This window comes from Pundamilia nyererei, unplaced genomic scaffold (genome assembly GCF_000239375.1).
Source record: "Pundamilia nyererei isolate P.nyererei 1_Seehausen unplaced genomic scaffold, PunNye1.0 scaffold00080, whole genome shotgun sequence".
Classification (NCBI taxonomy): Eukaryota; Metazoa; Chordata; class Actinopteri; order Cichliformes; family Cichlidae; genus Pundamilia; species Pundamilia nyererei.
Window position 1 is genome coordinate 120,090 of NW_005187481.1, and position 13,018 is coordinate 133,107.

A 13,018-nucleotide genomic window follows, 5' to 3' on the forward strand; every position below is an offset into this window, starting at 1 on the left:
GTGCGTGATCTCAGAGCGTCGCGGATGTTTTTATCCACCCACGGCTTCTGGTTGGGAAACGTTCAGATGATAGTTCTTTCTGCTGTGTCGTCCGCTAGTTTCCCGATAGATCCCACAACCGCTTCCGTAAAAATGTTAATGTCATCAGAGCTGCGCCGAACCATGTCCCAGTCTGCGTCGTCCAGTGCGTCCTGCAGCGCGGCCACCGATTGGTCCGTCCAGCGAGCGACCTCCCTCCTGATTGGTGGTTGCTGCTTTAGCCTTTGTTTGTAAGCAGGCATGAGGAAGATGGCGGAATGGTCCGATTTTCCAAATGCCAGCAGGGCCTGAGCCTTGTAACAGTTCTTGAACGGGGTGTAGCAGTGGTCTAATGTCCTCGTGCAGTTGATGTGCTGGTGAAGGTTGTGAAATGTCCGTTTGAGATTCACTCTGTTAAAATCTCCCATAACAATTCTTTAATCCATGTAAATGTAGAGCAGATAGTCTGCATGTCTTATAAGAGAGTAGCCAAGTTTCATTCATTACCAGTAACATTTAATGCACATTTCCTCAGTTCACATTAAAACAAACAGTGAACAACAGTCTTAACTCCTCAACAATAGGTAGAAGTCCCATTGAGCCTACTCATGAATTTATATTGGCACTTTACAGCCATTATCTCAGGCTTAGACTCACACAGAATGTGAACAAGTGTAAAAGAATTGAGAGCATCTTCTAAGCAAAGCGTGTGAGTTCAGCACAATTTCTGGGCTGTACCGTGCTCTCTCTCTCTTGCTACACACACACACACACACACACACACATATATATATGTATTTGTATATATATATATATATATATATATATATATATATATATATCCTGCACCCTCTATTAGAATATATATATTGAAAGTATTTTGCAGTGCATTGCCTGTTTTACATATCATGAGATTGACTACTGAACTTGCTGTGGCCTGTGTGTCCCCATGATGTATGCATGCATACACGTGGCTTTATGGATGTGTGTACATGTGTGTGCGTGGTATGTTTGTCCATTGGCTGTCCTCTGTCAGGTCCCCTGATGAAACACCCAGCAGGAGTTCACAGCGTCAAGGCAGCTGCTGCAGCTCTCGAAGTCCCTCCTTGTCTTCCATCAGGAGTGCCTCCAGATCACCCACCAGGTAACCCTCCCCCATTGTACACACACGCACACAGACAGTATAGTCCCACTGAAATACCTCTCCTGACTGTCAAGCAGTTGCTCTGGTGACAGTAAGTCTTCCCATCATTTACTCTTGACCCCCAGGGCGATAGATTGGGATACAAATGTGGCTTGCCTGCATTTCTTAAACTCGCCCTGCTAAACGGTTGTGATATCTCACTCTGCCCTCATGTTCGGTTAGATGACAAAGCATTCATTGTTTATTCAGTTCATGGGGCATTTATCTTTTTATTCTGTAGTTATGTATTATAGTTCAGCCTTTTGCATTACTTATAATTGCTCTTGAATAATTAAGAGTCACTCTTGAGGGATCACATGACTCATAATGTGCATTAACAGATCAGCAAGTAAGAAAAAAGGTTTTACTCTCTACCTGTCTAAGCTAAACTGTAGGGAAACATTATGCAGAGTTCTCTATAAACGTTATTTGTGCGAAGCCTCTTTTTGTGTGTAAAAATAAGCAAAATGCAAAGTGAATTGGAATAGCAAACAAAATTCAATATTCGTGAAGCAGCAAATGAGATAAACAAGAATAATCAGAGAAATAGAATGTACTAGCTTGTTTCTACCGGATTGCACCCAAGTTAGAGTAAAGTGGTGTGCCCTGCTGTTCCAGATTAAACTCCAAACACAAGACAGACGGTCAAAAGATGTCTGACACCCCGCAGTCCCCGGCCCCCGAGAGTCCCACCACTTGGCACAACGGGGACCACACCCAGCGAAGCCGCAACGGCAAGGCCGGGAGACTCAACCACACCGATGGCGAGAAAGGGAACGATGTATGTAATCTCCTCTATTTTGTTTCCGCACACACACACCACCCCCTCCCACCCGGCCTCCCTCTGGTGGTATTTGCCGCAGCCCCCTGCAAATGAGTTTTAACTTGCTCTCTTGTGTTGGTTCACATGAATTCTCATCTAAGACACTGAGAGGTTTGTGTTCTTTTATTAGTTTTTCCTAGGTCATAGCTCAGTTATTATTATTATAATAATTATTATTAATGGTATTATTTTCAACATGTCAAAGACAAACCTTTTCGCAAAACTTGCCGCTCCTGCTGCTTTGTTTCTGGCTCTCTTTGACTCCTGTCATCTTGTGTTTCTTTTTTAAAAAATTATTTTCTTTTCTTTTGTTTGTTTGTTTTTTGCTTTTTTTTCTTGTTATTTGCCAGTAATACAGAGAGGGAGCAAAGAGAAGAAAAGTTTAAGTGTTTCCGTTCAAGTATATACTCTCTGAGTCACACAGCATTAGCGTACCACACCTCGGATGGGGATCCGAGCCACATTGGTGCACAAAGTCTCCAAACAAAGGAGCAAAAAACGATATGTTGTGGAGTTGTGTGATTTTCTCTCCGTCACAAGGCCCAAACCTGCGAAGAAATATCAACTCAGGTGTGATAAGTTTTACGCCAGATAAAGACTTAATTAATCAGCATTGAAAGAGGCGCAATCTGATTTCTGACAGTGCTATAAAGTGATAGCAATCTGCAAATTCTCCTCAAACAGAATAATCCAAATACTTACTGGAAAGTCTGAATCCAAGCAGGCCAGAATGAGTTATAGCAAACTTTTAAGTGGTAGCTGAGTATCCTGGCACATATGGAAGATTAAAAAAAAAAAGGAAAGAAGGAAGAAGAAATAAAGAGAAATGCAAACATGGATTTGCTGTGTCATAATTAAAAAGGTAAGAAAAATTACCTTATGACTTATTGATGAAACATTTTTTTAGACATAAAAGTCAGCTAAAGTGAGGATATCTTTAACGTAATTAAAAATCAGTGCCCAAGTAATTACAAATCAGAAAATTTGCTCTCAAAAATGAGCACTCAAAGACTTTTGATTTAAAAGCTTTGGGTATTTATGATTTTATTATTACTTATTTTGGGGTGACTATTGCATTTTTTTTTTAATTAATCAGATCTGACTGGTGATCTAAACAGTTAAAGACAATTTTGATAATATTTAAAATTGACTTTTACATCTTTCTTTGATACAGTGACTGTATTAAAGCACAGGATTCAATGATGAGGTAATAAACAGACGAGTGATTAGTAACACTTTCAAAGTTGACACCCTTTTGCATGATTTAAATAAACAACTAAACACAGGAATACAGGAGTAGAAAATGTATGTCACGTCAATATCTTTTGAATTTTCATGAACAGTGTGAGGGAGGCTTTCCTTTATTTAGACTGGGAGACATCACATATGCCAGAAATGAAAAGAAATCAACTAGCCAATTTGCCACAGTGTCATGTTTTTTCTTTAGGCTCGCCAGCTGCAGGGATGCTACATTTGACTTTATATTTACATTTTTGATTGTGGATGCTAATAACAGTCAAACACAAGCGATAAATAACGGTATTTTTAACGCATGTGTTTCATGTAAATATGACACCGCATTTTTGTTTTGGCTCAAGGTTCTTTAAATCTTTCATACATGTCTAAATCTTGCACTGCATTAAGAGCTATAACCCCAGTTCCAAAAAACTTAAGATTCTGTGTAAATGTAAATAACAGAGGGTGATTATTTGCAAATGTCATAAATACATGTTTTATTCACAATAGATAACAAAAAATGTACCAAATGTATAAACTGAGAACATAAAAAAAAGTTACTTTGAATTTGATGACAGCAACGTATCTCAAAAAACTGGGAACAGGGCCATGCTTGAGGAGACCAGCTGCTGGACTTTTGGGAGAGCAATGTTGTCCCATTCTTGTCTGTTATAGGATTACAGCTGCTCAACAGTTCTGGGTCTTCTTTTTCTTACCGTTATTTTCATTATGTGCCTTGTGTGTTCAGTTAGTGAAAGGTCTGGACTACAGGAAGGCCAGTTCATCACCCCAACTCTTCTACTATAAAGGCATACTGTTGTAATAAATTAGATACACCATGTGGTTTAGCATCACTTTGATATGTGAGTTCTCTAAACCCTGTATGTAAATTATAAAACTGATTGTGCTTTTCACAATGTGCAAGCTCACTTCCATAGGCACTAATGCACCCCCCCCCCCCCCCCCCATACCATCAGAGATGCAGACTTCTAAGCAAGAGCTAACAACAAGTTGGATGCTCCTTCTCCTCTTTAGCCCAGATGCAATGCCCATGTTTTCCAAAAAAGAAGAATGTTTTTTTTCTTCATTGGAGCTTCACCCTGTGTTCACAGAAAGCGAGTTCAGGAAATGTTCCTGAACCCATGAGGTGATTACAAGGATAGAATCATACCTGTTTTAGTACAGTGCTGCCTTAGGGTTCAAAGATCATAGGCATTCGGTATTGATTTTTGGCCTTTTCCACTGTGCACAGACATTTCTTCCGATTCTCTGATTCTTTTGGTGGTACTATGTACTGTAGATGATGAGATCTCCTAAATGGAATATGTTGATGGGCCTTATTCTGAAATTCTTTTACAATTTATAGATGCTGTGTTTTTGCAGCCTGGTGAACATTTGATATGTGTTGCTGCCATCAAATTCAGAAGAGGCTAATGAGTCAAATGTCTTAGTTTAAACATTTGATATAGCTTCTGTGTTTTCTGGTGTTAATAAAATATGGGTTTATGAGATTTGAAAATCATTGCATTCTGTTTTTATCAAAACATTTAGACAGCTACTCAGTATTTTTTAAATCGGATTTGCATAAAAACATGTCACTCGACAGGTCCTTTAAGGAATGATGGATTAATTACTCTGTTGTTCAAATGAAGAACTCCACTGCAAGCTCACAGTAGACTGACAGAGGATAACATGGTATAAATCATAAATGTAGTCCTCCCTGTCTGTTCAGGCTGAAGCTGCTCGTTGTTTGTTTTGGTATTTTCGAACATTACCATGTTTATGAGCCCCTGATTACCTGAAGACAAAGACAAACCCTTTGATGAGCTTTAAATTGCTTACTGCTATTATGGAAGCATCCCTGCTCCTCCATACTGTAAATGGGTCATTAGAGCTGTGGTTTGATGAGTGATTACACTAAAATTAAATAAAACACACCACTTAGACAAAGGGGATCACCTGTGAAATCAGCAAGCACTGATAAATATGAGTTTAAATAGGCTGCAAACACTCACTCCTGAGAACTGACACCTTCTATTTCCTACTTCAGCTTGCATGTCTCTCTACGGGGTCTCATCTGATCTCTTTCTCTCTTTCTCTCTCTGCTTATTTCATTCATTACTTTGTTTTCCTTATCAATTTAAGTGGTGAATAAATGAATAAATGCCCAAATCTTTCTGTCTCGTTTATATAAAAAGCACTCAAATGCTTTGGAACTGGACCAAGTAGGTTAACTGGGTATGTGTTACAGTTTCTTTTTGTCAATACAATTGTCTTTCTTCTCAAGCACATGCTCTGCTCAGTGATAGATCCTCTTCTCCTCCAGGCGTCTAACAGCTCCTGGCAAACCACCAGGGGTTAAGGAGATGCTCCTCTCTGTTGCTTTACTTCACCATGTCGATGTGCATGAGGCCCCTAAGAGGCAGTATCTCTTCTGTTCCTGCCTTTTTTGTTTATACTTAATCTGGACAATGCCAAGCAAACTCTGTTTGGTCATGTACATTTGAGCCATTCTGTTGGGAAATAGTATAAGAGGAGCGTGTAATTGGCTCACATTTTCTAAAGCAGCATCTCTGTGGCACATAAACTACCACTCTTTTTAATCTCCACCAAAAGCTCAAATATTTAAAAATTATCAAAGTGGAACATTGCACGGGAGGATGGTTATGAGTGACAGATCCTGGATCTAACTGAAGTCTGATTTTACTGCAGCAATTGTGTGACTAAGCAAATGTTCTGCATAGCAGCTCTGGTTTTACTATCTATCATCTCAGTTTGTGTTCCTGTAGCCATCCTGTAGCTCTGTTTGAAGCAGTCTTATTCACTGTGTGGGAGGGAGTCCCTCAGATGTCCCAGAGGAACGCTCAGAGTAACAGCTGTGTGCTGTTAAGCTGCTGTTGGGCCAAACTAACCAGTCAGTCCATCTGTCCAAAGCCTTCTCTCTGGAAAAACACAGCATGCAGTTTGAAAATCATTCTAATTCAAGGTAAATTTTACTTTTATTTGCTCTTTACTGCTCCTTGTTGCCACTGGAGAAAAACACCCACTACAACAGTGGCTATTTTTTGATTTAAATGTTCTTCAAGATGAGCATTTCCTAACTGTTTGTGGGAATGGAAATTCAAATCAACTCTATTTAATTTTAGCTCAATTCCAGATATTTTATTTATATAGTACCAAATCACAGAAACGGTCACCTCAAGGTGTTTTATATTGTAAGGTAAAGATCCTACAATAATACAGAGCATGACCGACTATGAGCAAGCACTTGGCGACTATGGGAAGGAAAAACTCTGTTTTAACAGGAAGAAACCTTCATCAGAACCAGACTCAGGGAGGGGCGGGCCATCTGCTGCAACCAGCTACAACAGGAAGAAGACACAATACAAATAAGCAGTTTATCTGTATTTATTTATTTGCTAATAGAATAATTATTTATTACAAGTTTAACTGCAAAACAGATTTTTACCTAACTGCCCTTTGAAAACCACTTGTGAGGATCTCACCATTTTGTTTGGATAAATTGGATTAACACAATGTGTTCCCTAAAACTGTGCAATGTGTGGGTCTCCTCAAGGTCCGTTTATAGCATCATATCTCAAAAATGACAAAATCTAAATACAAAATGCCAAAAGAGAGCAATACACTAATACAGCTTGCAGTCTAGTCTGCAGAAGTTGGAGATAAAGAAAAAAGAAAGCAACAAAGGCGACTTTCTTTAATTCTATCATGCCACAAGGGGGGGGGTAGTGAGCCAATCTGAGCTAGGCTCATCAGATTTAATCAAACAACAACAAATGACAATAAAGACAAACTATTTATAATTTATCTAACTATACTGTTTTTTTTTCCAGAGGTAAGGCTTCTACTAACTGATCCATCCTGCAGCATCCCTAGGCTTTTCTATGGGAAGCATCCATTTCTGCCTCCTCCACAGTGGATGAAACGGTCCCAAAAGGGCTAATTTGTTCCTGCGCATTATTAATGGATATCTTTAAACACGATTACATGGACTTTCGAAAATAGTTCGGACAACTTACACCTTAATTAACATGATTTTTTTTAAAGGGACTCAAGCCATTTTGATTGAAAGCTCTCTGTACACACTAACAGTTTAAACAGAAGCTCAGAAAAGCTCCTTAAGGCGCCCTCTTGTTGTACCTGTGTTTATGGTGATAAACACAAAGGAATGCCTGGAAGAAAGCTGGGCTGACGTCCAAAAATAAAGTACAGAGTAGACCAGTGCTGTTCCTACTGTTGCTGCTACTGCTGGAGAAGACCCAGGCCAAAATGTGACTGGGGTCCCTTTCAGATGTGCTGACTCTTTAGTTTGTCAATCTTAGCATTGACTGCTCCCCTCCAGCACTCTTTTTAAACCCCTCCTCCTCTTTCCTACCCGATCATCTGTGTCCTCTGTGACTCACATCTCACTCTCGTTGTCCTGCCATTTTTCTTCCCGCCAGCTCTGCATGACCCCCCTTCCTATTCCTCCTCCTGCTTCTCCTCCTCCTCTGTCTCCATTTAGCAATTCTACTCTACATGGATGTCCACTAACATTAACTCTGTCCCTCTCTGTCCTCCCTCCCCTGTTTTGATACAAATATGGCTGCATTTGTACAAGCGAAAAAGACAGAGCAAATCATGTAGTTTATAGATTCATCCTTTGTTTTGAATTTGAATTTGATTTTGAATTCCATCTGATTTTGATTTTTACTTTCCCCCCTCTATTTTTCTTTCTTTTCTTTTTTTTGCTTGGTTTAATTTATTCTCAGTCTCTGGACTAAATATGTAGCGCTGATACTAAAAGAGGTCATTGTCTTTTTCCCATTTTCGCTGCGGAGAACATTCCTTTCTCCTCTTTTTTTCCTTTTTTTCTTTCTTTCCTGTTTTTTGTTGATATTGCATACGTGTCACTGATTGAAATGGAAGGTAGGTAATGCTTTGCCTACGCACGTGATCTTTATGCAGATGAGAATGTGACAAGCACCCTAGCCTGAGTGACGTCAATGTTTCTCTCTCAATCTCTCTCTTTCTCTCTCTCTCTTTCTGTTGTTTACCAATGGTCTTTAACCAAATTAATTTGACTTCATCAATTATGATTTGACTCTTAAAAGATTGGATTACGTAGCGCTCTGGTTTTTCTCTTTCCTGCTTAATTTCATCCTGAAGTCCAGTATCCAGCTTTATCTTCCAGGTCCATTTCTGTCCATTTATTTTTCTTTTCTCTCTGTTCTGGTAGAATGCATTCCTGTTTGTCCAGCATCTCTCTGTTTGTCGGTGAATTAGTACATTCGTCTTTTGATTTTCACCATATTGATTTCCTCGACTGTTTCCAATAACTGTCTTAAGCACAAGTGGTTGTGTTTTCCTATTATTACGCTTAGTTGTCTCCTCTCTAGTGGAGAACGGTGCTTTTGTTGTATCTTCAGATAGCAGCTCAGACAGAACAGGATAATGCATGCGGAAGACCCAGCTGTATTTGCTTTCAGACAAAGCGCCTTTTGGAGATTAACCTTCTGGCCTGCTTACAGTGAGCAGTGCATTACTGTGCATCACAAATTTTAGTCCCTAAACTCCCACTGTAATGCTAATTCTATTTTTTTTTGTCCTATGCTTAAAATAGAGGTTCTCTCTACATACTGTTTAAGGATGACAGCACTCTAGTTTTTATTTTATCATGAAATCCCCTGAAAAGACCAAAGCAAACAACACAGGCTGTCTGTCAATACAATTCCTGTACCCAGTCTGTTGTACATTCTTACCGAAGGTGCAATAATTTATGAATGGGGCCCAATAGTTCAATTTCTACAAACAGTTTCATTTGGTAAGACTTTATAACAAAAATCAGTTTAATTTATATGGTGCTAGTTAACAGTTAGTATTGTCTTAAGGTCCTTTATGTTGTAAGGTAAAAGAAATCCCCAACAATCAGATGCCTGTGGGCAGCACTTGGTAACTGTAGGGAAGAAAAACTCCCTTTTAACAGTAAGAGACCCCTGACAGAACCAGGTTAAGGGAAGAGAAGCCATTGAAGCTAGACACAAAAGTGAAGTGAAGACATGTTCACAGTAATGATGCTGATGTTTAGTACTTAGCTCTTAGTTTGCTGATTTAACACAAAATACAGCTGAGGCTGACGGGAATGTTGTACACTGAAGTATTGGATTGCATTTTAATTTATTTAGGCTTTATCGTTGTCATCAAGTTATCAACCAAATTCCATGACAATCTAGCTAATGACAATACACTGAAACTAGTTGGTGGTGGTTGATAGTGTGCCAGAGAATCTGGGAACTGGAAATATCTAATTCAGAGTTTACATTTTTCTGTCTCGAGCAAAGTGGTAAATGAAGCTGCTATTGCCATGCTAGTGGCTCTGCGTAGGGGACAGTGCTCTCCTAATATTCTTTCTGGCCATTATAATTTCCAGAGTAAATGTTGCATGACATGGGAACTATTTTTAACCGTGCGTTAACACACATTTGGTGCCAATGAAATAAGAGATTGCCCAGTGAAGCAATTGAACTGGCTGCCCTGCTAAAATAAATTAAGTGCAGTTTATTCCGGACCACTAAAGTCAGGTGTTATTTCCTTATACACTCATTTATTTTTGGCAGCATGTCATTGTTCTGATTCCCAAAGTGGCTTGCAGATGCAAAGCAACTATGAGCAGAAAAACCCAACCAAAAATTGTTTTGGTCTTTTTGTGGGATTTACAAAAGTGTATGATATTGTCTGCTTTATACCCTTTAAAGCTTTGCCAATTTTTGTTAGCTTCAAGGTCATTCCTGACTCTAAAAAAATCACTGATTTGGGTAAAATGTCTAGTTTTTTAAGCCTATTAATACAGCACTCTCTAATGTAGCAATAACTCCCTGGAACTACATGTAATAGCAAAATTCTGCTAGTGTGAGAACTGTAAGTGTCCTGTATGAAAGACATTAAAGAGTCCAGGCTGTCTCATTATATAAAGCACACTAAGAGCAAAAAGGTAAAGGAAGTATCTTTAACTCTCACCGACCCGTTGCTCTGTGATGTTTAGGAAGGTGACTGGACCCAGAGGATTTAACTCTCTGTGTGAGGGACTCCCTGCACATTGTGGTTTTCCTCTTTGCTTTTCAGTTCTTTTCTATTGATTTCCATGCATTGTCTCATGAGTCACTGGCAGGGAAGGGTTTTGTGTCTTTTTCTCTTGCATTTTGTGAATCTAATGATGCACTTATGTTGCCCCACTTTTCCCTTTTCTTCATACCTTACCTACTAAAGGAGGGAATACCACTTTATTGGTAAGTGGATGTTAACCAGAAGGGAGTTAAAGGGAGTAACCATTAAAAAAAACAAAGAAAATGGGTCGCTGTTCACATCTCAGCAATTGTCTTCAGGAAAAAAAATCCAGAAAGAGAAAATTGAGTAGCAGAAGATTTGTTTTCTGATTCGATTGATACAATAATTGTGATCTTTATTTTGTTCCTTCCATTTCTGTGATGTTCCGTCAAGTTGTCTTCTCTTTCTGTTTCGTTTCTTTTTTTAACCATTACTGAAAAAACTGAAGAAGTCCTCTGTTTCTACTCTACAAAATCTGTATCTCTCTAATTTCTGCCTCTGCTCTTAAAATTATTTGGTTCACAGTTTTGTTTTGTTTCTTTTTTCTACCCTCTCTTCCCCCTTTTCCTAGATTTTTGTTTGTTTTTGCGATTATTATTTCTTCAACTCATTATGGTTTTGCATGCCAAGTATTGCATGCGCTGCACCATAGAGGACTATCTATAAGCCATATGGAGAAAACCTAGATCTTTTTCTTTTCGATGTTTACCTTCTTTTGGCAAGTACACCATAGCTCTCAATTACCAACTTGAAAACTCTCTGATGCTATTTTTATCCTTTTTTTTCTTTTTTCTTTTCTTTTTTTTCCCTTTTGTTGGTGATCATTTCTCTACAGAAGTTCCACATGCTGACTGCCAGCTCTGCAAGCGTCCAGTCATCTCTGCTGAGAGAGCACAAGATCCACAGCGCCCCTATCAGGAACCAGATGGGAAAGATGTGTGTTGCAGAAGATACTGGGAGTGTCGATGGCAGGGGCACAGCTATAGGGAGCTCTCTGAGCAAGGCGTCAGGGAGGAGAGGAGGCCAGAGAGGTCAGAATAAGAGCTCCCACTCCCCTGCTCACAGCAGTGATTCGACCCACTCCCAGCACAACCATACTTACAGAGGGAGGAGCTCTCGTCACCACAGAAAGTAAGCCTTCCATTGCAGTTGTGCACTTTCAGGCTCTTATCACTGCTGGACCTCACCGCTTTGGCTTTGCAAATGAGAGAGAACTGTTTGACATCTGCTGGATTATACTTCCCATTCCCCCAGGGGAAAAGGTGGCCACTCTTCCAAGAGACACCACCAATCCAGTCGGGGTCAGGCACGCCACCGGAGCACATCAGCGTCTCCAGGGCACACGTCAGCCAACAAAGTTGGGAGCAAGGCAAACCTCCGACAGCGCAGCAGCTCCTGGAGCAGCGGGCGTTCATCCTCGCCTTCTGCTTCCAAAGACAGAGGACCCAGCAAGGCCAAGTCCCCGCACAATAGGCAAAACGCCTCCAGGTGAGCCGCTGTCTGATGTATAGTAGATTTATAATATGCTCCCATTGGTCGATGGTGTGACTGATTTGTGTGTCACACAGGGACAGGGAGAGTGCCAACCGCTCTGACACCGACAGCCGAGCTCGCCGCCGTTCACGCAGCTACTCACCTATCCGCAAAAGAAGAAGAGATTCACCCAGCTTCATGGAGGCTCGCAGGATCACCAGGTAACACCACATGATTAAACACACTTCTCCTCCACATTGTGTGTGTGTGTTTCTGCTCTTCCCTGCAAGGATCGAGCCCCAGAATAACACAGCCATGTATCTTGTTCTTTCTCACAGAGCCTGAGTGGCTCTTAAATATGAGACACTTTAATGCGTTACACTTAAAGCATGTCCCATGATTTGGCAGGATGGTACTCATGCTGGGGTAAAAGTCATTCTTTCATAGCTTCAAATTACAACAAAGGCAGGCAAAAGAAATAAAGAAAAGGGATTTTGCTTCTGTTTCAACTCACGACTGGTAATTTTTAAGAAACCCATTAAGAGCCATTAAATCCTTTATGTGGAATAAAAATGAAAAACCACAGGCATAAATGGATGCAGTCATTATAAGGGTGGAGCTCTGGTAGACAGAAAATGTTACCTCCTGCTTTTAAACATCTATTTCAGACTTTCTATGGGCATCATGAGGGAAATAAAGTGGTCACTGTCCTTTATGTTTGGGTTTTTACTCTGCCATCATGTTTCATTTCCTTTAGAGATGACATACCATGTGTAATAGTTTTGTACTTTCATTTACTGCAATGTCCCTCACTAAACACGTTTTTATTATTGCCTAACTATAGCACTAGAGAATTGAAATACTGTATGAATTAAAAGCAAAAATGCTACCAACAAAAACTACAAATCATATGGTGTTTCTGAGTCATTTCAGTAGAAAGATTGAACTGAAACTGCAAAAAATGTGCCTTTTGGTGGTACCTGGGACGAGATACATACAGCTCTGTGTAGACTTACAACTAAAACTGTGAGTACACAAAAGCAGAAATGCAAGTGAAATTGCCTGTTTTGCTTTATAGTAAATTCCACCTTGGTTTGACTTGCCAACATCCAAATATCAGTTTGAGTCTTTATGTATCAAGCCTAGTAATCAAAGGAGCTTGCAAAGAAAAGCGTCTGGAC

At 39.9% G+C, this 13,018-nt stretch overlaps 1 protein-coding gene across 1 annotated transcript in view; it reads left to right on the forward strand.

Moving 5' to 3' along the window:
- Positions 1–1,058: 1,058 nt before the first annotated feature.
- LOC102207058 (serine/arginine repetitive matrix protein 3-like) overlaps positions 1,059–13,018 on the forward strand; it is an 18,075-nt gene continuing 6,115 nt past the window's right edge. The window contains exons 1-5 of the mRNA XM_005737767.1: positions 1,059–1,162; positions 1,820–1,982; positions 11,200–11,495; positions 11,619–11,852; positions 11,933–12,058. Of these exons, the coding sequence (XP_005737824.1) occupies positions 1,854–1,982; positions 11,200–11,495; positions 11,619–11,852; positions 11,933–12,058 (785 nt within the window). The 5' untranslated portion in view covers positions 1,059–1,162; positions 1,820–1,853. The remainder of the gene's footprint in view (positions 1,163–1,819; positions 1,983–11,199; positions 11,496–11,618; positions 11,853–11,932; positions 12,059–13,018) is intronic.